This window comes from Mustela erminea, chromosome 3, assembly GCF_009829155.1.
Source record: "Mustela erminea isolate mMusErm1 chromosome 3, mMusErm1.Pri, whole genome shotgun sequence".
Classification (NCBI taxonomy): domain Eukaryota; kingdom Metazoa; phylum Chordata; class Mammalia; order Carnivora; family Mustelidae; genus Mustela; species Mustela erminea.
Genome location: NC_045616.1, coordinates 106,554,433 through 106,581,423, shown reverse-complemented (window position 1 = coordinate 106,581,423; position 26,991 = coordinate 106,554,433). Strand labels below are relative to the sequence as shown.

Below are 26,991 nucleotides of genomic sequence, written 5' to 3'. Positions count from 1 at the left end.
ACTCTTTGTCTTATCTATAAATCCTATCTTTTTTGTAGCCCTTTAGATCTTCCCTCCAACTGCAAGATGGGAAGCAGCCTCATTCACGAATAACTTAATAAAGCCGATTAAATCTTCAGATGTACTTGACTTTGGTCTTTCAACACTTGCCTGGCAATTAAAACTACCTGAGAGTGTTTACTTCTTTTGTCTAGCATATCTCGTGAGGACCTTGTCTGTCTTGTTTCGAGGTCGTGTTCTAGTGCCTAGAAGAGCGTCTGCCACGTATACATACACAGTAAATGCCAGTTGAGTAAATGAATGAATTTTGTTAATTGTGTTATCATTTCACAGAGGGGCCGACTGAAGCCCTTGAGAGACAGAAGCGCTAGGTAAGTGTCTTTGTCCAGGTTAGACCAAGCACAGGGCATCTCTTGGCCGAGTCCCCCCCCCCCCCCCATTAGAGTCCAAAGGGAGCGGGCAACATTTCCCGGGGTGCGGTTCTCTCCGCAGTGTCGCCGGGATCCCGCCAGGTGGCAGCAGAGGTGGCGGCACACAGTTGACAAGAGCGGGCGGCGCGGGAAGGAAAGTTTCCGCTTCCGGAAGGGGCCGCTCGTTTCCGCTTCCGGACACTTGAAGTGTGAGTCGCTGACGGGAGGATGGAAGGTTTAGTGTCTCAGTGCTCCGCGAGGCTGTTGCAGCAGGTAGGGTCACATGGGACCAGTGAAAAGCCTGGGAGAGGAAGGACTAGGATCTGCCTCCCGCCCGAGCTGCATCGGGACAGCTTCAGGGAGCCCGGGGACCGTCCTGGGTCCCCCAGGCGCGGGCAGCGTTGTCCAGAGATCCGGGCCTGTGCTACCTCGGAAGCGAACACCCTCCCAGGGATGCCCCTCCGGGGTTGGAGGGGAAGAACCCATCCTCACAAGGCCCATGTGACAGTGATCTTCAGCCTTCCAAACCAGCATGCCCGCTGTAGAGGTCCTCGCCCTCCTAGAGCCCCCCAGATCAGGGTCTTCGGTACGCTGGAGCTTGGCGTGTTCAGTACAGGCTTTCTCCACTGTGGTCCTCCTTCCCCGCACACACACGTGCTCTCTCGGGATGCGGGGGTCGGGCAGAGAGGGAGGTGGGATAAGAGCAGGAGCCCTGGGTCCTGGTTCGCCGCTCAGCCGTCCTCTCCACTGATACTGAGCAAGAGGAATGGAACAAGCCCACACAGTGGTTCATTTGCCCCCCACTGTCCATATTCCTGGGGGAAAAACAGTCACAGCTTATACAAGTGAAAATGGGACATTTCCATTATTTTTTATGCTCAGGTAGGGAGGAGTAATAAGAAAGTGGTTTAAGTACTTGTATCAAGGGAACTGGTTTATATTAAACCAGCAATCACGACAAACAAGTGGGTCAAGTAAAATGGCAAGTTCTTCCTGGTTTGGAGCCATATATTCTTTGTCAGGGTGGGGGTATAAGTACCTTCATCGGGTTGTGATAAAGAATCATAGAGATAGTTTCTGGAAAAAGTTCAGCGCTGTACGTGGAATGAATATATATATACATATATATATGTATATATATAATGTATATATATATATATATGCTGATTTATGGCAGCCTGTTCTTGCGGTAACTATCTGCTGTAAACGTTCTCAAATTTCAAGTGAGGAATCTCCTCCTTAGCAATTCTTTTTATGTTGGAGACTATTTTCTTAAGAATTGGCATGTTTTTAGTTTTCGATATTAGAGTGAAATACTTGGTCTAGGACCTGAGACAATGGAAAGTAAGGGGAAAATTGGGAAGTCATTTTGTCTAAGAAAGGGCAAAAGGCACTTGAGGTATATTCAATGTGACAAAAGGCATTTCCTTTTTAAAACAGCCCCAAATTCTAAGATTTGGTAGTTGTGTCAGGCTGGTCGCTTTTGAACTTAGCTGGTACTCTCACTGAAGCAGACTGGTTTACTAAGACCAGAGAAACAGGATACATTATGTGCTTGATACCTCTCCTGCAACATACACACTTAATTCTTTCATACAAAAGGATAATATGCTGATGTAATCAAAAACCTCCAGGAGGAAAAATCACAGCTTATCAAAGGGAAGTTCCTTCGTTCCCATCACCTCTGCCATGCCCTGTTGGAGAGAGGAAAAGAATAAGTTTATGGTACTATTCCCATTACAGAAGTCATCAGTCATAAGTGGACTGTGGACTGAACAAAGTGCCTTTTTCCTTCTTAGGAAAAAGAGATTAAGTCTCTGACTGCTGAAATTGATCGGTTAAAAAATTGCGGCTGTTTAGAAGCTTCTCCAAATTTGGAGCAGTTGCGAGAAGAAAATCTAAAATTAAAGTATCGACTGAATATCCTTCGAAAGGTAAGTACGCCAGGTTGTTCTTCCTTCTGTAATTTGAATTACTGTATCTTTTACAAAACTTTTGTTATCCAAGATTCAGAAAGTATACTCAGGAACATGGAGACATGAAGAAAGAAACCCTATCTTTTCCCCTGTCTTAGGCTACTTAGGATTGAGTTGTTGGTTCAAGTAATGGAGAAGTTGGTATAGCCTTGTCCTTCCAGGGCCCCTTGAAATGTTTGATCATGCTAAATAATCTGACCAGCGTGAAGTAGGCTTCAAATAAGGTCGAGACATTTCTTTTAATAGTTTATGCCAGTCCCTTTTTTAAAAAGACCACTTTTGAATTTTAAGTAAATTGCCTCTTTCAAAAGAAGATATTATAGAATATACTCACAGTCCTCTGCCCTAAGTTGGTTATTTTATCATTTTATATTTTATGGTGTCATATTTGGTTTTTTTCACTTAGTAGTTCAGAATTTTTTCCCCACAAATCTTGTGCTTTATTTGTTATTTAATAACCTTAAAATCTAACAGTGTTCATCAGTTTTTTAAAAAAACTGAGCTTGATTTAGTGGAGGTTTTAATGTCTTGGTCTGCCTTTCAAGTCTGCTGATGACACATCCTGGAGGATGACCTCACCCCCATAATTGTTCTGCAGTGTGTGTAGACTACTTTCAGCCAGGCTGCACTGGCATTAAATTCTTTCCAAAGCTGACTCCATTTATCCAGACTCTGCCCACCCCACTCCCATGCAGTCTTTTTATCACCTTGTTGGGATCTCTTCTGTTTGAAATAACTTTGTCTTTGAGTCTTTTAAAATAACATTTCTTTTCCATGAAGTCTTCCCCCAGATACCTCACTTTTCTGATTACCTCATTTATTCTGCACTCATTGGTATTCATTTCTGTATTTATTTTAATTCACAAGTATTGTAATTATTTTAATTCAGAAGTATTATTAGATGTCTCTTGTGTGGTAGAAGGTATGAGGAAAAACACAGAAAATAAGTACAGTTTGTTATTTTAAGATTTTAAGTAGTCTCTACACCAGCATGGGGCTCAAACTTACAACCAAGATCAAGAGTCCCATGTGCTACTGACTGAGCCAGCCAGGTGCCCCAAGTACAGTGTATTCTAATACACGTTTCCATAATGCATAATAGCTTTAATGTGTACACTTAACACATTATACACAGAATACTGTCAGTTTCGTGGGGGGGGGTGCGGTTCATGGGTTCTTTCACAGATACTTTGCGCTATTGAAAAACAGTAGCTAAACACAAGGTGCACAAACAACAGAAAACAAGTCATAAATGAATAAAATACTGTGTGGGACACCCATTCATTCACTCTACTTCTTTCGCTGGGTCACTTTCGTCACACGCTCTGACTTATAACCACTTACTGGATGGCTGTCCTATTACGTTTGTCCCAGATATGAGCATTGCACAATGTATGTTAATTTTTCTCAAGACATTTAAAGGTTTCTCAAAATTTGGGGGAATATTTAATATTTTGTTGATATTTTCATTCTTTCCTTAGAGTCTTCAAGCAGAAAGAACCAGACCAACTAAAAATATGATTAACATCAATAGCCGACTGCAAGAAGTCTTTGGTTGTGCCATTAAGGCTGCATATCCAGATTTGGAAAATCCTCCTCTGATAGTGACACCAAGTCAACAGCCCAAGTTTGGGGACTATCAGTGTAATAGTGCTATGGGTATCTCTCAGGTGATTGTATTATTTTAAAGCATTCTTGGTGACTTGATTTTCTTGAACATTAATCATCATCATTACTTTTTTTTTTTACATCATAAATAGTAGCAAACTATTTTCCACAGTTCTGAAAAATTCAAGGAAAGGGGAAGTATGTTCTTAATTTTAAAACACAAGTTTGAATATTCAAATTTTATGTGTATATTTTATATGTATTTTCAGTATTTAAGGGTGGTAGTTGATACTCTCGGTACTTCTCTCCTGTTGTGTCCAGGATTGCTTGGTGTTACTAATGAGTATTGGAAAGTGAGAGATTACAGGTTAGCCATTGACCAATCAGTGTTGCCATTACATATGTGATGCAGCTGTGGTATCTGAGGTGGGCTTATGTATTTCATTTTTTGTTAGAGGAATACCTGCTCCTTTTTTAAAATAAGAACCATTTTGAGTTACTTTTTTTTTTAAAGATTTTATTTATTTGACAGAGAGAGACACAGCGAGAGAGGAAACACAAGCAGAGGGAGGGGAAGAAGGAGAAACAGGCTTCCTGCTGAGCAGGGAGCCTGTTGTGAGGCTCAGTCCCAGGACCCTGGAAACATGACCTGAGCAAAAGGCAGTCACCTAACACCTGAGCCACCCAGGCATCCCTTGAGTTATATTTTTTAATTCACTTTTTATTTTTAAAATTTCTTTATGAGAGAGAGCGGGTGAGCAAGCATGAGTTGGGAGGCAGCAGAGGGAGAAGCAGACTCCCCACTGAGCAGGGAACCTGATTCAGGACTTGATCCCAGGACCCTGGGATCATGACCTGAGCAGAAGACAGATGCTTAATTGGCTAAGCCAACAACATTCCCACTTTTTTTTTTTAAGATTTTATTTATTTATTTGACAGACAAAGATCACGAGGCAGGCAGAGAGAGAGGAGGAAGCTGGGTCCCTGCTGAGCAGAGAGCCCGATGCAGGACTCAATCCCAGGATCCTTGGATCATGACCTGAGCCAAAGGCAGAGGCTTTAACCCACTGAGCCACCCGGGCACCCCCATTCCCACATTTTTAGATTTTTATTAAATTATTCAAGAGAGAGGGAGCCAGGGGAGGGAGAGGGACAAGCAGACTCTGTGCTCACTGAGCGTGAAGCCTAACACTCAACCAACTGAGCCACCCAGGTGCCCCAGAATTCCCGAGTTTTAATAGCTGCATTGTATAATAGGTTTGTGGTTAAGGTATAAGGGTACTATTTTTGTTACCCAAGCCTGAATATTGCACACTTTGATGATTTGAAAATTCCGGATGTGAATATCCTGTTCACCAGCATCATAACTAAAGATTTTATTTTGTTTTTGTTTTTTTTTTTAAGATTTTATTTATTCATTTGAGAGAGAGAGTAGCAGAGAGAACACAAGCATATGGAGAGGGGGAGGAAGAAGCAGACTCCCTGCTGAACTGGGAGCCTGACTTGGGGCTCAATCTAAGGATCTAGAGATCATGATCTGGAGATCATGACCCGAGCTGAAGGCAGATGCTTAACCATCTGAGCCACCCAGGCGCCCCATAACTAAAGATTTTAAATCATAAAAGAGTTCTAGATAATATATAGATTTGTTTTGTTTTGTTTTGTATTTTGAATTCCTCTTGGCACTGTTGATGCTTGCTGCTCTAATCTGTCCATCTACAAGGTCATTGGACTTCTCTGCTTCTGCCTCTTGGTGGGTCTTAATGGCAGATGCAGTTCATGCTTTATCAGTTGTGTATTTTCGAGTAACTTGCTGGACTCTTGTGTAATGAATCATTTTACATTGTGTTATAGATCCTCAAAACCAAGGAACAGAAAGTTAATCCAAGAGAAATTGCCGAAAACATTACCAAACACCTCCCAGACAATGAGTGTATTGAAAAAGTTGAAATTGCCGGCCCTGGTATGACAGCATTACCCTTCTTAAGTAGTCGTATTGATGTTGGGTCCTTTTTGAAATAAAAAAGAACCATATAATATATAAGTGTAGGTTTAAACTGGTATACCAAACAAGGTGGTGAAATACCTTGGATTGAGAGTTAACAGAGCTGATGTTTTAGTCTAGTCTGAGCTGCCTAATTGTGGATGAGTTATTTCACCTCCCTGTGACTGAGTTTTTCTTTAGCAAAAAGGTGATAATTGCAGATAAGTCTGTTTTAAAAGGGCCACCAACAAATCATATACTGAGAGTGAAGGGGCCCACGGTTAAGTAGGAAGCTTCAAGAGAGTGGTAATATTTGAAATAGATACTGAAAGAAGGAGTTAACAAGAGGGCCTCAGGTGGTGTTGGAGTCTTTGTTTTGCCAGAGCCATATCAGCACTCTGGAGCCAGCGTAATTGAAATTTAGTCTCTGGAAGTGAGCAGTCTTCTAAAATCGGAAACTATCTGACTTCTTTTCTCTCTTTTACTGTTCATTAGGTTTTATAAATGTTCACTTAAGAAAGGACTTTGTGTCGCAACAGTTGACCAATCTCCTGGTGAATGGGGTTAAACTCCCTGCCCTTGGTGAGAATAAAAAGGTATATGCACAGTTTGCAATGATATATTAACACCTTAGAACTGTATGACAAGGGCTGGGAGGGAACCGTTGGTCACTTTTTATATTGAGATTTAATTATTAATATTCGAGATTATGAATATAACTGGAATAGCCTTTTGCCTGGGTCTTGATTGTATGTGGCTTTTCTTTCCACTTTATTCCACAAGCCATTTGAAGCAGTCTGCTGATATTTATGAGGTTTGGCTGAAACATAAACATAAAGTTTGTATAAACAATTTTGATTCTTTTTCAATTAATGGGCAAGTAGATTCACCAGAAATCTAAAACAGTTGAATTACAACTGTAACCTGTTATCTAAGTCTGAGTTTATTTTTAAATGTTATTAATGAATGTTAGCAGAATAAAATGTCTACACCTCTTTAAAAACTTTTTTTTAATTGAAGGTATTGAAATAACATGCAAATTTAAGATTTACCAGATGTTACTTTGATACATTTATATATTGTAACATAATTGGCTTTTGTACCTATATTTATCACATTAAATAATTAAAGTACAATATTGTCTAAAAAACTTTTTTCCTCTTCCTGTCTCAGGTTGTAGTTGACTTCTCCTCTCCCAACATAGCTAAGGAAATGCATGTAGGCCATCTCAGGTCAACTATCATAGGAGAGAGCATGTGCCGCCTCTTTGAATTTGCAGGATATGATGTGCTAAGGTATGTGCTCTTGCCTTTAGAAATTTCTTTAGAAAATGGAAAAAGTTGTTTGAGAAAGAATCTTTGACTAATCAGTGATTTGTAAGTATGGTTCTGCTTCTGATCACCCAGTGGGCTTTTTAATAGACTGTCTGTGGGTCAACCAAGGAAAAATTACCCCATTCATTCCACAAGTACTTTTTTTTTTTTTTTTTAATATTTTATTTATTTATTTGACAGACAGAGATCACAAGTAGGCAGAGAGGTAGAGAGTGAGAAGGGGAAGCAGGCTCACTGCTGAGCAGGAGCCCAATGTGGGGCTCGATCCCAGGACCCTGGGATCATGACCCTAGCCGAAGGCAGAGGCTTTAACCCACTGAGCCACCCAGGCACCCCCACAAGTACTTTTTGAGTGCTTCCTGTATCCATGGGGTTATATTCTATTAGGGGGAAGGTAGGCAAGAAAGAGATTATGCTGGGCCTGTAGGCCATGGCAGGAAATTGGAGTTTTATTCTTAAGTGTGAGGGGAAGCTATTGGAGAGTCCTAATTAGGAGGAGCAGTGTAATCTGATTAAGGATTAGTCTGGCTTCTGTGAAGAAACTAGGCAAAGAAGGCAGAACTGTAAGTTAGACAGCTCTTGTAATAGTCCAGTTAAGAGATGATCTGATGGTTTGAAATTAGTTAAAAACAGTAAAGGGTGTAAAGTGGTTGGATTGACACATTTTGAAGAATTTTGTCCACTGATGTTAGTTTTTAAATCACACTAAGATAATTGGTTGAAAGTTAAAATTTTCATGAAGTTGTGATGATCAACATTAGTTTACCTGCCTATGTCTCAGTTATCTATACAATAAACAAATCACAGTCCACTGATAGGAACTTCATTGACTACAAATCCTGGAGGCCTGTTATGTGCAGACTGTCAGTGGGTATACATTTAAAAAAAAATTTTTTTTTTTAAGATTTAATCTATTTATTTGTGTGAGAGAGAGAGAGGAACAGCGAACACAAGCAGGGGGAGGGCCAGAGGGAGAACCAGACTGCTGGCCAACGTCAGACTCAATCACAGGACTCTGGGATCATGACCTGAGCAGATACTTAACTGAGCCACCCAGGCACTGCAGTGGGTAAACATTTCTAAATGTACAGATGCTGTCCTTGCCTCTTCTGGAGCTTGCAGACCAGTTGAGGAGACGGCTGAATAAACAAGATGTTATTTGAACATGATGTACTGGCACTTAAATGTTAGTGGTTCATAATGGAATATAGTTTGTCTAATTTAAGCATGTTTGTCATTTAAATGGTTTTTTCTTTTGATTGGCATTAGATTAAACCATGTAGGAGACTGGGGGACCCAGTTTGGCATGCTCATCGCTCACCTGCAAGATAAATTTCCAGATTACCTAACAGTTTCACCTCCAATTGGGGATCTTCAGGCCTTTTATAAGGTTAGAAACCGTTTATTGTTACAGTATTTGTGTGTCTACCATTCATAATAATTATTAGTTTTCTTTAGGGAGTTCAGAATGTATTTGAAGCTACCGTGGGGTTAAAACTAAACTCTCTGCCATTTCACACAGCATTTTTGCATTTTTAATTAGTGCATGTTAAAAGTTGAACTCTACCATGTTACCCATTAGTAAGTGAATTTTTAGGAGCTTGTTGATCAAAAGATTTTAGTATTTAAAAATTTTTTTGATGTTCTTTTTTATATGAGTTGAAAATGTTATGTGTAAGAATAGTTATTAAAAGAAAAAGGTACTATATTTTAAATTAAGCACTGTCAACTTTCCCTATGTGACATCCATATACAAATCTTTATTACATGATTTGTGATTATAATATAATTTTTGTATTGTGTTATATTTCATTATCAACTTTCATGTTACTATATGGTTTGACTGCACATTGTTTTGTTGGATTGGTGTACTGAAGTTCATGCTAATCCCTATTTGTCCCCCCCCCCAAATTTTTGGAGTGCATTTATCCATTCAGTAAACAGCTTTGTACATACAGGTTTTTTCTGTTCTTAAAATTATTTCCTTTTGATGGACAACTTCCCAAGAATAGGATTACAGTATTAAAAAGTAAACATTTGTGTGGGTTTTTTTCTTGTTGTTTTTTGGGGTTTGTCTTGTAAGTATTTTCTAATGAAAAAATTGAAAACAATGTGTTGACTAATGTGGGGCTATCAATTATATAACTAATGTTATAATCTATTGGAGTTCTGTGTTCTGAATATAATAAGGTAGATCTGTTTGCTAGAAAGGGTTTATGATACATTACTAAATTTAAAAAGCAGTAAAAGAAAAGCCATATATTCCAGTTTTTGTTAAAACACATAGGTATGTTTTTGCAAAGAAATGTCTAGAATTAATGTGCAAAATGTGATCCATGGTTAGGTTGGGGTAGGATTAACTATATATTTTTTCCTTTTTTGCAGTAAGCATGTGTTATTTTCAGAACAGATAGAACCAATGAAAGCTGTTTTATTTTTAATTACAAAAAATTACTTATCCATCCAGGACCATATCTAGAATGGAAGATGAAGCACAGAAAATTCAACCCTTTCTGTTAGTTATTCTTTATATACTCTTAAGCCATTGGGGTGGAGAAGGTTTTTGTGCATTGGAAAAGTGGAGGAAGCACTGTGGTGAGAATTTGTATTTTCAAGAAAATGATTTCAGAAGAAGTCATAGGATTCTTTGGCACATTGATTCGTAACTATTGTTGACTATTGTGATAAAGCACCTGTTCTCTTTTTTGTACTGGTGTTGTAAATTTTCACTTTCCTCACTTTTGTTTTTGTGTGTGTGTGTTTGCTTTTTGTTTTAGAAATGAATAAATTCTTGATCTAGAAATAAAAGGCTGGCTCTTTCTTTATAAACATTACTTACTTTTTCCTTCTCAAACATAGGAATCCAAGAAGAGATTTGATACTGAGGAGGAATTTAAGAAGCGGGCATACCAGTGTGTAGTTCTGCTCCAAAGTAAAAATCCAGATATTACAAAAGGTTGGAAGCTTATCTGTGATGTTTCCCGCCAAGGTGAGTTTCTAGGCTTAATTCATTTATTCATCCCAGAAATATCATTGTGTGCAGTTTCCTTGGATCTTTACTCAGTTGTCCTTTAGTGACAGGTTAAACTTTGAAAGATGGGCAAATAGATTTTTTTAAAAAAATACTTTCTGACACTGATAAAACTATTAAGAAAGTTTATTAAGATAGTCAAGTGCAAATTTTAACTTTCTTAGAAACCAGGAAAAGGAAAAGTTAATTAGGAAAAATTCAATTCCAAAAAAATTTTTTTTTAATTAGGAAAGGAAAGGGAAAATCCTATTCATAGTAGCAACCAAAGATATAATACTCATTGGAATAAATTTGTTTAGAAATGTGTCAGACCAGAGTGAAGAGAAATAGACAGCAGGATATAAAACAGTTTCAGATTTTCAAACACGATCTTTTATTTTTTAAGGGTTTTTTGTTTGTTTGTTTGTTTGTTTTTTAATTTATTTGACAGAGAGAGACGCAGAAAGAAGGAATACAAGCAGGGGGAGTGGGAGAGGGAGAAGCTTGTTCATTTTTTCTTTTCATTTACATTTTTTTAAGGGTAACATTTCTAAAGTTACACAAGAAGCACCTGTTGCTTGTAGAAAAAACATAATGGACAGGGAAAAAATATATAGTCTCACTGACTGTTAATATTTTGATGGGTGTCTTCCAGTATTTTCACATTTTCAAAATGGCAGTATGTATATAGTGTGCATCATATTTTAAGCTTACTTAATAAATGAATTAAAATGTTGCAGCGTTGGTTTTTTTTGTTTTTTTTTTTTAAGATTTTATTTGATAGCACAAGCAGAGGGAGGTGCAGAGGGAGTGGGAGAAGCAGGATTCCCTCTGTGCAAGGAGCCCAATATGGGGCTTGATCACAGGACCCTGGGATTATGACCTGAGCTGAAGGCAGACACTTAACTGACTAAGCCACCCAGGTGCCCCTAAAATGTTGCAGTTAAATAATAAATGTCTTGGGCGCCTGGATGGCTCAGTCATTAAGCATCTGCCTCTGTTCAGGTCAAGATCCCAGGGTCCTGGCATCGAGCCCCACATAGGGCTCCGTGCTTAATAGGAAACCTGTTTCTCGCTCTTCCACTCCTCCTGCTTGTGTGCCCTCTCTCGCAGTGTCTGTCTCTGTCAAATAAATAAATAAAATCTTTAAAAAAAAAAAATCTTTTTTTAAAAAACAAGTCTTTGTACATGTATCCTTTTTTAAGATTTTATTTATTTATTTGAGAAAGAAAGAGAGAGTACAAGAGGGGGAAGGGCGGAGGGAGAAGCAGACTCCGCTCTAAGCAGGGAGCCCGATGTAGTCCTTGAACCCAGAATTCCAGGATCATGACCTGAGCCAAAGGCAGTCACTCAACCAACTGAGTCACCCAGGTGCCCCAGTAATAAATTTCATTTACTGTAAGATGCATGTCTCCTATTTGTTTAAATTCTTACACATTTTTTTTTTTTATTTGGTGACTTTTTTCCCTAGAGTTCAATAAAATCTATGACGCATTGGACATCTCGTTAGTAGAGAGGGGGGAATCCTTCTATCAAGACAGGATGAATGATATTGTAAAGGAATTTGAAGATAAAGGTAGGCATTCTACTTTTTGTTTTTTTCTTTTTTAAGCTTTTCATTATGGAAATTTTCAAACAGGTAAAAGTGGAGAGAATATTATGATCTTTAATCGTTAGGTTTTTTTTAAATCTAGACATAAATTACATTTAATATACATCTTAAAAATTAGATAAATCCTTAGAGTCCCTCCTTACTCCCTGCTTTTCCCTTTTGTTATTGAAGAAACTGGGCCATTTGTCTTAGAGAATTTCCCACATGGTATTTTTTTTTTTTTTAAGATTTTATTTATTTATTTGACAGAGAGAGATCACAAGTAGGCAGAGAGGCAGGCAGAGAGAGAGGAAGGGAAGCAGGCCCCCTGCTGAGCAGAGAGTCAGCTGTGGGACTCGATCCCAAGACCCTGAGATCATGACCTGAGCCAAAGGCAGCGGCTTAACCCTCTGAGCCACCCAGGCGCCCTTCCCACATGGTATTATTTAACAGTTCCTCCATCTCTGTCTTCTGAAGAGGCTTGATTTAAATTATGGTTTGTGTTTTCTATTTTTGTCTTTTGTTTATTTACAAACAGTCGTCAGTGTTTTGTTGGCTTTCTTTATGTTAAGATGGATTAGTAGGTTCAGGTGTCAGCCTGATCTGTCCACAGATTTTTTTTTTTTAAGATTTTATTTATTTATTTGTCTGAGAAAGAGAGAGAGCGAGCACAAGCAGGCAGAGAGAGAAGCAGTCTCCCCACCGAGCAAGGAGTCTGATGCAGGACTCGATCCCAGGACCCTGAAGGCAGCAGCTTAACTTACTAAGCCACCTAGGCGTCTCCTGTCCACAGATTTTCCTGTTAGACCCTCTCTGTTGTTTTTAGCAGCTATTGATGATCATGACTTTGATCCATTACTTCATTGGAGGTTGGAAAATGGTAGTGTTCTGTTGTTCCTCCTTTGTTACTTTGAATTCTCCTGTGCCAAACTTTGCCACATAATTATTTTGGGTTATCCTGAAGTACAGTTCACAAAAGACAAACAGTGTAAATGTATGATTCATCCATTTCAGAATAATAAGTTAGTTTTTAGCATCTTCTAGATTCAACTGAATTGTTTTTAGCATTATTATAAACAGCATGTAATATATTTCATATTTTTTAATCATTTGCCTTCTGTCCCATTTTTGGCTAAAGGTAGCCTCCTCAAATTGGGTTTCTTGTTTTTTGTCTTTTTCTTGACCCCTGTAGTCTCTAGTCTTTGATAGTTTGCTTGCTTTCAAGTACCCAACATTCTAAGATTATTTTGTTTATGTCCTGCCTCAGAGCTAGAATCAGCTAACCTGTTATCTCCAAGAAAGCCTAGTTCCTTGAATGGGAATTGATATTTATTAATCACAATCTGTGGCCTAGGGATTATACTTTTAAGACAGTAAAATTTTAGGGACTTTTTTAATGACGAGAAGGAAGCACAGAGAATTGAGTAACTTACCAAGGCAATGTAGCTAATAAGTCTGAGAATTAAACCTAGGAAGTCTAGCCTCAGTGCCTTTTTTTTTTCTCTTTAATTTCTGGTAGTTAACACAGTGCATTCTTGGTTTCTGGAGTATAGTTGAGTGATTCATCACTTACATAAAACACCCAGTGCTTATCATAAGTGCCCTCCTTAATACCTATCACCCATCTAGCCCGTTCACCACCTCCTTCCCTCCCTCAGCCCTCAGTTTGTTTTCTGTTGTTCAGAGTCTCTTATGGCCTATTTTCCACTCTCCTTTTTTTCTTGCCCCCTTCCCATATGTTCATTTGTTTTGTTTCTTAAAATTCTACATATGAGCGAGATCATATGGTATTTGTCTTTCTCTGATTTATTTCATTTAGCATTAGCATAATATCCTCTAGTTCCATCTGTGTTGTTGCACATGGCAAGATTTGATTCTTTTTGATGGCTGAGTAATATTCCATTCTGTTTATTTGCCACATTGTTATCCATTTATCATTCAGTAGACATTTGGGCTCTCCATAGTTGAGCTGTTGATAATGCTGCCATAAGCATCTGGGTGCATGTTTTTCTTGGAATCTGTGTTTTTTTATTCTTTAGGTAAATACCTAATGATGCAGTTGTTGGATTGTAGAATCACTGTATTTTTAACATTTTGAGGCACCTCTGTACTAGTCTCCAGCGTGGTTGCCCTAGGTTACATTCTTGCCAGCAGTGCAAGAGGGTCCCCTTTCTTCACATTCAGAACTTGTTTTTAACTACAATCTTATACTGCCTTTACCTTACCAAGCCTAAGATTCCTAAACTGTAAGAAATCAATACTAATAGTATATGTGCTACATAGAGTTATTGTGAAGGTTGAATTTCAGACTTAATGAAATTACTACACAGTAGTAATCAAATATAGCTTTGTTATTGTCATCATGTGCTTTCTTGTCCCTTACTGCATCAAAGAATTTTGCCTTTTTCTTTTTTTTTTTTTTTTTAAGATTTTTATTTATTTATTTGACAGACAGAGATCACAAGCAGGCAGAGAGGCAGGCTGAGCAGAGAGCCTGATGTGGGGCTCAATCCCAGGACCCTGAGATCATGACCTGAGCCCAAGGCAGAAGCTTAAACCACTGAGCCACCCTGGTACCCCAGAATTTTGCCTTTTTCAACATGAATATATGAACATGACTTTATTTTTTCTTTCCACTAATCATTCCAAATGCTAAGCCCTGCCTTGTTTGTTTCCTGGACCCTGGTACAGTTTTCACTTCCTTTCAGGAGGCAGTCGTAGAAATTGCATCTTTTCCCCAGAGAAAGTATATGGCTCTAACTTGAAAACGGAGCATGGATTCCCATTTCTGTGTCTTTGAGTAGGTGGGCTCCAGTAAGGTGTTTTTAAGATTTTATTTTTATTTATGAGAGAGAGGGGAGAGCAGAGGGAGAGGGACAAGCAGACTCTGCACTGAGTGCAGAACCCAATGCAAGGTACAGTCCTAAGACCCCAAGATCATAACATGAGCTGAAACCAAGAGTCAGAATCTCAACTGACTGAGCCACCCGGCACCCTGTAAAGAGTTTTATAAGCATTTGGAGCCAAGTATAGTGTGACTCCAGAAAACTACCAGGATATTTCAGCTGTGTCCTGGGAACATTGTGGGTGCCAATACAACCTTGACAATAGCCATTTTCCAAAACTCATAATAGGTTATAATGTGGGGAGGAAGTGTGATTTCTTGAGCTCTTTAGTAAATATCTTATAATGGCACCATCTTTTACATTCCTTTAGGGTTCTTTTAACATTATTAATAAAGATTTCTTTCCTAGGATTTGTGCAAGTGGATGATGGCAGAAAGATTGTTTTTGTCCCAGGATGTTCTATACCATTAACCATAGTAAAATCAGATGGAGGTTACACCTATGATACATCTGACCTGGCTGCTCTTAAGCAAAGACTATTTGAGGAAAAAGCAGATATGGTTATCTATGTGGTGGACAGTGGACAAGTGAGTTTGTAGATTTATGTTCTTACATCATCCGTTTGGAGCTGAGACAGTGTGGTGCGGTTTATGGCATTTAGCACTGGAAGACTATAAGTCTTCCCAAAGACTAAAATTCAGAACTGCAGTGGAACATAAGATGAAAAACAGGGTTTGGATTTGGTCATACTCTAGAACTTTCCAGCTTTTCAGCTTATTTCCATAAAAATCAGTGACCCTTCCTATCTGAAAAGGTGGTTGTGGACCTAAAATTTAATTGAGATTATTGCACAGGAAGCTATTCTTAATTCAGCCACTTTAAAAACCTCTGGACTTAGAAAGTACAACAGTTCTGCTCTTACTCTCTCATATTTACACTCTTACTTCTTGGGTATAAAGAAGAGTTTTTACAATTATGCTTGCCTTCTAAGATTTGTGAGTGGACTTTACAAATCTTTATCCCTCAGCACAGAGTTTTAAGTCACTTTTTTGTTATTAGAAAGCTGAGTGCGTGACTTTCTGTTTGTTTCTTTGTAGTCTGTGCACTTCCAGACAGTATTTGGTGCTGCCCAGATGGCTGGTTGGTATGACCCGAAAGTAACTCGAGTGTCTCATGCTGGATTTGGTGTGGTGCTGGGAGAAGACAAGTAAGTCTGGAGAGTCTTGAGTGTTAGTAATGTACCTGACCCGCAGATTTCTTTGGAAGAGACTACATTTCATTTGATACCATATTAGAATTAAAACGTGTACAATTTTCTATTGTCTGTATGTGTGGTAGAGGTGAATCCAGCTGAGGCTTTTTATACCTATATCTTATCACTGCTAGAGAATGTAGCCTTTTAGGGAGATTTGGACAAAGTTGAATAAAATAGACTTAACAGATTTACAGGAAGCCCAGTGTAGGGCTCACTCCCAGGACCCCAAGATCATGACCTGAACCGAAGGTCAGTCATTTAACTGACTGAGCCACCCAGGTGCCCTGAGACCTACGTGTTAATATATTTCCAGTTTTTCTATTTTCCAGTCATCTCCCCATGTTCTTTTCCGTGTTCATGAACTAAAAGGTTAATACAAGCAAATATATATAGATAGATAATATTCATCAATTCAAAGGCACAAAATTTTTAGCATCTTGCATTTGATTATGTTTTAGGGTCACTTAGCTACTTATCATGTCTCTTAAAATCATTTTAGAGTTAGTGATACAGCCCAAATATCACACAAAGGTGGTAATGGTTTTAAAAACCACATGAAGGGGGCACCTGGGTGGCTCAGGGGGTTAAAGCCTCTGCTTTGGCCCAGGTCCTGATCTCAGGGTCTTGGGATTGAGCCCAGTGGCGTCAGGCTCTCTGCTCAGCAGGGAGCCTGCTTCCTCCTCTCTCTCTGCCTGCCTTTCTGCCTACTTGTGATCTCTGTCTGTCAAATTTAAAAAAAAAAAAAATCTAAAAAAAACACAACTGCATGAAATTGCTCAAGATGCTTGGTTAGCCTATGTTACAAAAGCCTTAATTAAGCATTGTAAAAGTCAGGCTAGTTATTATTTTAGATACAGATTATGTGGAGATCACAGACCTTATTGGAATCAACATCAAACACTTCTATATTATAATATAGGACTCCTCTATAGAGTTGCACCTTTTTAGAATGAAAAGACACAAAGTCTTTATTTTGGTATTCATGGTCTCCAAAGAATGTGCTTAAAAACTAACCAATGAGTTGAGTATGGCCTATATTTTCTTAGTTTCTTAACTGTTCATTTTTTAGACCAATGTTTAGATGATTATTTTTACAATTAGGTGAAATTATCAGATTTACTTTTATATCCATATTAATCACTAGTATTCATATCTTGGCATTTAACTTGTTGGTCATATAATGCTAAGGGATTTTTTCCCTTTATTTGCTGTTTCATATTTATGCACTCAGCATCATGTTGTGGCATCCTAGGCCATAAAGAAGAAAATGAATTTTTTTTTAAAGAATTTATTTATTTATTTGACAGAGATCTCAAGTAGGCAGAGAGGCAGGCAGAGAGAGAGAGAAGGAAGCAGGCTCCTTGCCGAGCAGAGAGCCTGATGTGGGGCTTGATCCCAGGACCCTAAGATCATGACCTGAGCTGAAGGCAGAGGCTTAACCCATTGAGCCACCCAGGCGCTCAAGAAAAAGAATTTTAATGATAGCTAACGAGTGGCAGCTTACCATATTTTAAATATGTACATTAAAATGGTCAGATTCTGCTGTTTCTTAGTGAAATTTTGTTTTATTTATTTTTAAAGATTTATCTATATAGGGAGAGAGAGTGCACGAGTGCGGGGAAGGGCATGGGGAGAGGGAGAGCATCTCGGACTCCCCACTGAGTGTGGAACCTGAAACAGAGCTTAGTCCCATAACCTTGAGATCATAACCTGAGTTGAAATCAAGAGTCAAACACTTAACTGACTGAGCTGCCCAGGTGTCCTAAATTTTATTTTAAAGTGGTTTTTTTTTTTGTTTTTTTTTTTTACAGTAGTTAATCCTTTAGTCATCTTCCTCTTATTCCTTTGACCCCTGTTTATTGAGCACCTGTGCATGGCATTGGCTGGGTGCTCCAGTGTATACAGAGAGATAATAGAACATGACCTTCTTGAAGGAACTTATTTTATGAAGGGGAACAATTTCCTGGAGAGACTGTTAAACTATACATGCCAGGCCCCACACACCAGGGCAGTTATTGACATATTAGGTTCTGAAATAGGTGTTAGGTATTTTTTTTTAAAATATTTTTAAAAAATATCAGTATTCAGATATGGATCCCTTGTATTAGAACCAGGGCCGAGGAATAAACCCACAAAAATGCAGAAAAATTCAAGACAGGTGCAGATAAGGACTAACAGAAGAGACCAGTTATTATAGAGACATTAAGGGAAGGCCTCCCTTAGCATTTTGGCTAGCTTTTTGATGGGTAACATTTTATCAGGCGGAAGATTTGAAGGTTGCCGAACACTACTATTTAGGGGATGTCATAAGGAAAGCCACAGAAGTATTTAATGTATTCAGAGGATGGGTAATAAAGGGATTTTAATTCTGTGATAAACGGCAAGAAGATCCTTCCTGAGGTAACTCTGAAAATACTATTTTAATAGGAAGTATCTTGATTATTTTGGTAGGCTTTGTGTTGGATAGAAAAGCGTGCTTATTTGTACCATTATTGCATTGAAAATTTAAAAAAATTTTTAAGTAATCTCTGTACCCAGTGTGGGGTTTGAATTCCCAACCCTTAGATGAAGAGTCACACACTGTACTACTGACTGAGCTAGCCAGACACACCAAAGAATTTTTAACTTAAAAAAAAATGTTATAAATTCATTGTTGTGCAAACTTCTGTTTAATAGGTAAAATCCAATTTTTAAAAAGTAATCTCTGCTCACCTGACCCCAGAATCAAGAATCATATGCTGAGGGCACCTGAGTGGCTCAGTGGGTTAAGCCTTCAGCTCAGATCATGATCCCAGAGTCCTGAGATCCAGCCCTGCATCAGGCTTCTTGTTCTGTGGGGATCCTGCTGCTCTCTCTCCCTCTGTCTGCTACTTCATCTGCTTGTGCATGCTCTCTCTCTCTTTCCCCCTGTTAAATAAATAAATAAAATCTAAAAAAATAATAAATAAATTAACTTTTAAAAAAAAAAAGAATCATATGCTCTACCAACTGAGCCAGCCAGGGCCCCAGGAAAATCCAATGTTTATGAAATACTTTAAAATTTTGTTTATTTGAGGAGCGCCTGGGTGGCTGGCTCAGTGGGTTAAGCCTCTGCCTTCGGCTCAGGTCATAGTCTCAGGGTCCTGGGATTGAGCCCTACATCGGGCTCTCTGCTCTGCAGGGAGCCTGCTTCCTCCTCTCTCAGCCTGCCTCTCTGCCTACTTGTGATCTCTGTCTGTCAAATAAATAAATAAAATCTTAAAAAAAATTTTTTTGTTGTTTATTTGAGAGAGATTGAGAGAGAGAAAGAGCATGAGCAGGGTGGAAGGGAGAAGCAGGCTCCCTACTGAGCAGGGAGCCCAGTGTGGGACTTGATCCTAGAACCCGGGATCATGACCTGAGCTGAAGGCAGATGCTTAACCCTGGCGCCCCTGTGAAATAGTTTTAATGATAATGTTGCCTAAGACAGTGCTTATCAGTGCTTTTGCCGCATCCTCAGATTGATTTCAGTGGGTATGAATGGAGCCCTGGCATCCTGCTTTTCTTTTTTCTTTTTCTTTTCTTTTTTTTTTTTAAAGACTTTATTTATGTTTTTGACAGAGAGAGAGATCACAAGTAGGCAGAGAGGCAGGCAGAGAGAAAGGGGGAAGCAGACTCCCCGCTGAGCAGAGAGCTCATGTGGGGCTCAATCCCAGGACCCTGGGATCATGACCCAAGCTGAAGGCAGAGGCTCAACCCACTGAGCCACCCAGGTGCCCCCATCCTGCTTTTCTTAAGCTTTTAAGTTGATTTCTGTTGTGCATCCAGAGTTGGTTGCCAGTCAGCAGGTGGGATTATTATCTAGAGAAATGCAAAGGAGATTCCAGTTTGGAATTTGTATAGTCCCTAAACCATTCTAGGAGCAAACATGTATTTTATTAACTTTTCAGAGAAGGCAAAATAAGCCAGGCTTTTTGTTCATGAAAACAAGCAAATTAACAAATGTCTTTGTTTTCCTTTTGGGCAGTGTATTATAGGTCAACATAAAAAGAATGCTCTTAGGAGCCTAACACTAGAAAGCTTTGAGTTGAGGGCAATAGATGAAAGATAATTTTAAAGTATCACTCTTTTTAAAAATTATTATTATTTTTTAAATTAACATATAATGTATTACTTGTTTTAAGGGTACAGGTCTGTGATTCATCACTGTGCTCACCATAGCACAGACCCTCCCCAATGTCCATCACCCAGCCACCCCATCCCTCCCATCCCGCTCCACTCGAGCAACCCTCAGTTTGTTTCCTGAGATTAAGAGTCTCTTATGGTTTGTCTCCCTCTCTGGTTTTGTCTTGTTTCATTTTTTTCTCCCTTCCCCAAAGTACCACTCTTTATTTTGGCATCTTACCTGGTTGCCAGCTGGAACAAGGCAGTGTCAAACCTTCATCTTCAAAGATTTCTAAGTGAGAAGTTCTGTTTCAAAATCTACATAATTGAGACTCTGAAATTTTTTTAGGAAGAAGTTTAAAACGCGTTCAGGTGAAACAGTGCGCCTCATAGACCTTCTAGAAGAAGGACTAAAACGATCCATGGACAAATTGAAGGAGAAAGAAAGAGATAAGGTAATCCAAAGCCTTATTTGCATAGTTTGTACTGTGTGTTGTATTGTGATTTTTTCATTTTTGTTTTTATCAAGAGAACTGGGGAATATTATGAGGAGCAAATCCACTTAGGACAAGCTTATATTGCTCAGAAATTATTCCACAGTAAGTTTGTTCCCTTACTGAGTATTTAGTTTGAAAATACAGTTTATGGCTATTAAAAAGACTCTGTTTCCTCCTGTGTTAATGTGGCATAGTATCTCTGCTTCTTGTTAGCATTTTCCTATTTCCACTTTGAACCAATGATTCAAAACTCTTTCTATTTAAGAGGTTAGATTCTCCAGCTTACCATAGGAGCTACATCTACTGAGATCCTTTTTCTGGTAGCACTTGGAAAGTAGTAGTCCTGGCAGTCAACACCTACCACCCAAGGCCATTGGTCAGCCATCAGAGTAGCAACAATGTAGTGGGCTTTCATAGCACCCTTAAAAAGGACTGTGGTTAGATTTGTGTGTAATTTGAGTGATTAAAGCAAAGTGAAGAAAATTTGACAAGGAAAACATTTTTTAAGATAGGAAAGTCAAAGTGAGATTCAAAGGGTCTTGTGTCTCTTACTCTTCAGTAAGTCAAGTGATATTTTGGAATGGACATAACTACTATAAACAGTACAATTACAGAAAGAGAAATAGAGAAGGATGAAACACAGACATGAAAGAGCCAAACACAAAAGAAGGTCCTTTGAGGGAAAGCCCTTTTGTTTGGTTCAGATAGATCACGGACAAGCTAGAGAGGATGAAAGCAGGCTATGAGACTACATTGTCCCCACCCGCTCCTTTTCCATTGCCAACAAAATGAAATGTAAAATAGCTTTTCTCTCTACTTCTACTAGGTGGTTGCCAAGCCTCCACAGCTGGTATCTCCTGAGCAGTTTTTCCTTTTAGTCGTGGCTTTGGCATATCTAGCACAATCAGATGAAAGCTGGGAATTTTGGTCATCTCACCAATTTGTTTATTCTGAGTGATGGTAAAAACTGCTTTGGCTCTTTTATTTATTTGACCAATTTGCATACCGTAAAATGTGAAACATGATGATCTATCTCTTACACATATGTATGCCTGGTAACTCCAGCCATCACCCCAGAAAACTTCCTGTCAGCATGGGTCACTTTTATTTGTTCTAGGACTTCATAAAATATGGTGCTGTTTTCTAGGTGTATCAGGTTCATTTCCTTTTATTGCTAATGAATGGTGTTCTGTTGTATGAATATACCAGATTTTGTTCATCCATTCTATTGATGGGCATTATAGTTGTTTCCATTTCTTGGTTGATATTAATAAAATGTTAATTTCAATATTGTTATAGCCCTTTTATGGATATATGCACTTTCACTTTGGGATATATATCTAGGAATATCATTGGTGGACTTAAGTTTAGAGTTGGCTTATGCTTAATTTTATTAAAAATTGCCATGGAGAGTATTGTGGGTTTTTGGGGGGTTTTTTTGTTTTTTAGTTTTTATTTTAATTTTTTTTTTCAGTGTTCCAAGATTCATTGTTTATGCACCACACCCAGTGCTCCATGCAATACATGCCCCCAAGGAGAGTACTATAACCAGTATGCAATCCTGTCACTAATATATGACCACTTCAGTTGCCCCTGTCTGCCAATACTGGATTTGTCAGTCTTCTGGTGAAGGCAGTGGCATCTTACTGTGGTTAAAATTTGTGTTTTTCAGGGTGCATAGATGCCTGCCTCAGTTGGTTAAGCCTCTGACTCTTGATTTCAGCTCAGGTCATGATCTCAGGAACACGAGATCAGGCTCTGAGCAGAGCATGGAGCCTGCTTAATTAAGATTCTCTCTCTCCCTCTGTGCCTCCCCTCCATATGCACACATCCGTGCTTGCTCTTTTGCTTGCTCTATCAAAAAATTGCATTTCCCTGATGAGTCATGATGTTGATTATATTTTTTAATGCTTAATTGGCTGTATATTTGTCTTTTATGAAGGATCTTTTCAAGTCTTTTAACCATTATTTGTTGCAGACCATCAATATTCATTTATATTTATATATGTATTTACCCTTTCCTATGCACTTCCTTCCTGAAGTATTTTTGCTTCCATTAGGGATTATTGTCCTTCAGTCTGAAGATCTCCGTTTAGTACTTTTTTTGGTTGTTGTGCAGGTCTGCTGGTGATAAATTCTGTTGGCATTTGTTTTTCTGAAAACATCTTTGTAGTGCCTTTAGGTTTTGTTTATTGTTTTTTTTTTTTTTATTTCTTTTCAGTGTTCCAGAATTCATTGTTTATGTACTACACCCAGTGCTCCATGCATTACGTGCCCTCCTTAATACGCATCACCAGGCTCACCCAACCCCCCACCCCCTACCCCTCCAAAACCCTAAGATTGTTTTTCGGAATACATAGTCTTTCATGGTTTGTCGCCTTTAGTTTTGAACAGTATTTTTATCAGGCATAGGATTCTAGCCTGGTAGTTGTTCTTTCAGCATTTTAAAGGTGGCGTTCCATTGTCTTCTAGCTTCTGTACTTTCTTTGAATATCACTTGTCTCATTGTTTCTCCTTTGAAGATACTGTGACTTTCTCTGATACTACTTTTACTATTTTTCTTAGACTTTTAGTACTTTGACTAAGAAAGACCAAAGTGTGGTTTGAGGTTTTTGTGGGTGGGGGGTGGGGGTGAACTCATCCTGCTTGGGAAGTAGCTGGGCTTCTTTAATCTGTAGGTTGTAACCTTTCATTCGTTTAGAAAAATTCTCAGCCATAGCTGTTAAATTATTGTATCTTTGCCATATTCTGTTCTTTCCAAAATGCTGAGTACTGTATTAGAATTTTTGACTATGTGTCCTCCATGTCTCTCACATTTTTTTTTTTTTTTAAGATTTTATTTATTTGAGAAATAGCAAGAGAGGGCAGGAGCTGGGAGGAGGGAGAGGCAGGCTCCCTGCTGAGCAGAGAGCCCGATGTGGGGCTCCATCCCAGGACTCTAGGATCATGACCGGAGTCAAAGGCAGAGGCTTTAACCCACTGAGCCACCCAGGTGCCCCTCAGTATCTTTATTCTAAGCAGTTCCAAATTTAGAGTTGCTTTTGTTGTTTTTGTTTCCTTTTCTTGTCCATCTTACCCCCGACCTAACCCCCCCTCTTGATTTTCAGTCACATCTATTAGCTTTATTAAGCTGCCCTTTTTTTTTTAAACTAGATGCTAGGTGTTGTGAATGAAAAATTTTAAAAGTTCTCTATAATGTCATCTTCCAATAATCATTTCAATCTTCCTCTGGCAGATAGTGTACCAGCTACTATCTTAATTCTGTCAGTCTTGGTCTTGGGTTTTTTTAGGGCCGAATGAAACATTTCAGTTTTACTCTTGGGGTAAGGTTCTTATTGATGAAATAAGGCCCTTCTAATGTATTCACTAGTGCCCTTCCCCTTGCTCCTGCTGGATGACCTAGCCTCACACAGCTGCTGAAATCTGGTCAGTTCCTCAGCCACCCACTTGCTCTTTCCTGCTGGATTTGTGGGGAGTCCTGCCTTGTTAATGCCAGCCATTGGGTGGGTTTTCACTCCTCTGTGGCTCCCACTTGGTGATTTTGTCCTCACTGCTTTGGCATCTCCAAACTCAGCTCTGTCCTCTTAATCCAGTAAGACCACTTCTTTCTGCCCAGCTTTTGTTCCATGTTTGCCCACCACATAGTGATTTGGACAGTGTCCTAGGGGGAAAGGTCACATAAATGTGGAACTCAGTCAACTTCTGTGTTTCCCTTATACATGGCCCCTCAAACTTAGCTTGTGTTGATGTTCTCTAGTGACTTCATATAGTTGTTTCATATGATTTATCCAACTTTTAAATAGCTGCCTTTGGTAGTAGAAGGGTTGGTATACTACAGGCTACTCCCTCATGTCCAGAACAGCACCTTAATCACTTGTGGCCTGATAGTGCTTGAGAATACATGGCCAAAATTGACAGAACAGTGCATGAGTTCTTTCTCCTACTTCTGACACCATGTTTTGTTTTTTTAAGTTCCAGTGTAATTAACATACAGTGTTACTAGTTGCAGGTAGAGTATAGTGATTCAGCAATTCTGTACATACTTAGTACTCATCAAGATAAGTGTACTCTTAATCCTCTTCACCTATTTCACACATCCCCCCAACCCATCTCCCTTCTGGTAACCACCAGGTTGTTCTCTATATATGTGGGTCTGTTTTTTGTGTTTTTTTAATCTGTTCATTTGTTTTGTTTCTTAAGTCCCACACGAGCAAAATCATACGGTATTTGTCTTTCTCTGATAATTGGTGTTTTCTATTTCATCTCTACTGAATATGTTTTGAGGAAAGTATTCAAGCCGACACTTCATATTTTATAGATCAGGTTTCTCATAGAAACATTCTTTGTTATCCAGAGCTGATGAGTTGTATTTTCATTATTCTTCCCTTTGTACATTGGCCCATGTTCCCTCAGTGTCAATATTTATTAGTTTACTGATAAAGGAAAACCATTAGATGCTCCAAATCCCTGTCTTGAGCCTGAGACACCAGGACAAAGGCAGTGGTCAATAAACTATAAAGTATTTGTTTTTTCCCTAAAGGTCTTAACCGTAGAGGAATTAAAGGCTGCTCAGACATCTGTCGCTTATGGTTGTATCAAATATGCAGATCTTTCTCATAACCGGTTGAATGACTACATCTTCTCCTTTGACAAAATGCTGGATGACAGAGGAAACACAGCTGCTTACTTGTTGTATGCCTTCACTAGAATCAGGTAATTGTACTGTTGTTTTATTTTGAATTAGTTGATAGGATTTCCAGCTATATCAGTCATTTCTTACTGTGTTGTCTCTTAAGTGGAGAAGAATGTGCCTGACCATAGAAATTGATGGCTGTTGTCTGATTTCTTAGGTCTATAGCACGTCTGGCCAATATTGATGAAGATATGCTCAAGAAGGCTGCTCAAGAGACTAAGATCATTTTGGACCATGAGAAGGAATGGAAACTAGGGCGGTGCATTTTACGGTTCCCTGAGATTCTCCAGAAGATTTTAGATGACTTATTTCTCCACACTCTCTGTGATTATATCTATGAGCTGGCAACTACTTTCACAGAATTCTATGATAACTGTTACTGTGTGGAAAAAGATCGGCAAACTGGTCAGTGTCTCATTCATTGATCATATTGGAGGGTGGGGCTTCAGCAAGGCATTTCTTTGAATTGGGTGTAGATGGTTTTCAATTTGTTTTATTACTGGAACCCACCCCACCCCCCACTGCTTTCCCTCGCAAACAGTTATATACTGGTCCATATCATACATAACAGACAAAATTCAACTAGATCTCATAAGAGCATAAATGGAATTCTCATTCCCAGAGTAGTTTCTCCCACCCTCAGGCAAATGGCATAGAACCATAGGACTCCAAAGAAAACAGTTGAAAGAGGGCTAGGAATAGGACATTGCCAACAGAAGCAGAATTACTGAGGGTCCCAGAACGAGTCTTTGGGAGTTCTTGTTAATGGAAACTGCCCTTGGGAGAAAATTGGTATCTTTTCTTATCTAGGCTTTAAGGTTACATAGTTATTGAAGTAGACTGAATAATTTGTTATAGAGCAAGTAGGTGTTTTTGAGGGTCATGCCTGTGAACTGAAACTGTATTAAGAAAAAATAATCTCACTATTATCCTGGAATTAAGGTTTATAGTTTATATCAGACCATAATGCCTAAGATAAAAGTCTTGAAGAGTTTAAAAAGAAAGATAAATCATTGCAGATCTTATTTCCCCTTATCAGTTAGAAACAGATGTCTTGAACAGGAACACCTTTCTTTTTTAGATTGTCTATCTGTATTTTTTTTTTAAGATTTTATTTATTGATTTGACAGAGAGATCACAAGTAGGCAGAGAGGCAGGCAGAGAGAGGAGGAGAAGCAGGCTCCCTGCTGAGCAGAGAGCCCGACGTGGGGCTCGATCCCAGGACTCTGAGATCTTGGTTAAGACCAAGGCTTAACCCACTGAGCCACCCAGGCGCCCCTATCTATCTGTATTTTTTAATATGGAGGTAATTCTAGTTAAAGCTCTAAAACATGATGGAGTAGGCTGTTCATCTTTGAGTAAAATACAGAAGTAACAAAGACTCTTCAGTAATGATTTTTTAAAAGACACATTAATCCCGTTCTTCTTTTATTTTCTCAGGACAAGTGTTGAAGGTAAACATGTGGCGTATGCTGCTTTGTGAAGCGGTAGCTGCTGTTATGGCCAAGGCGTTTGATATCCTGGGAATAAAACCTGTCCAAAGAATGTAATCCTTCTTTGAACACTGTGTGTTTTTACCAAAAATAGCCATTTAACACTATTTGCTTTTTTATAATCATGCGGATACAAAAATAAGTAAAGGAAATTTGTCAGCGATCTATGTAA

General features: G+C 38.8%; 1 protein-coding gene across 1 annotated transcript; it reads left to right on the top strand.

The window, feature by feature from the left end:
* Window positions 1-581: 581 nt before the first annotated feature.
* On the top strand, window positions 582-26,991 carry RARS1 (arginyl-tRNA synthetase 1). The gene is made up of 15 exons (XM_032337067.1): window positions 582-683; window positions 2,210-2,344; window positions 3,868-4,056; window positions 5,849-5,957; window positions 6,474-6,574; window positions 7,152-7,273; window positions 8,582-8,702; window positions 10,172-10,301; window positions 11,794-11,898; window positions 15,168-15,346; window positions 15,857-15,966; window positions 20,486-20,591; window positions 25,174-25,346; window positions 25,484-25,731; window positions 26,767-26,991. Exons 1-15 carry the CDS (start codon window positions 639-641, stop codon window positions 26,874-26,876), a joined length of 1,983 nt encoding a protein of 660 aa, XP_032192958.1. The 5' UTR covers window positions 582-638; the 3' UTR covers window positions 26,877-26,991.

Coding starts and splice junctions, on each gene's coding strand:
- RARS1 (XM_032337067.1), top strand. CDS start 639: ATGGAAGGTTTAGTGTCTCAGTGCTCCGCGAGGCTGTTGCAGCAG. Junction 4,057..5,848: donor GTGCTATGGGTATCTCTCAG/GTGATTGTATTA, acceptor ATTGTGTTATAG/ATCCTCAAAACCAAGGAACA. Junction 7,274..8,581: donor GCAGGATATGATGTGCTAAG/GTATGTGCTCTT, acceptor GATTGGCATTAG/ATTAAACCATGTAGGAGACT.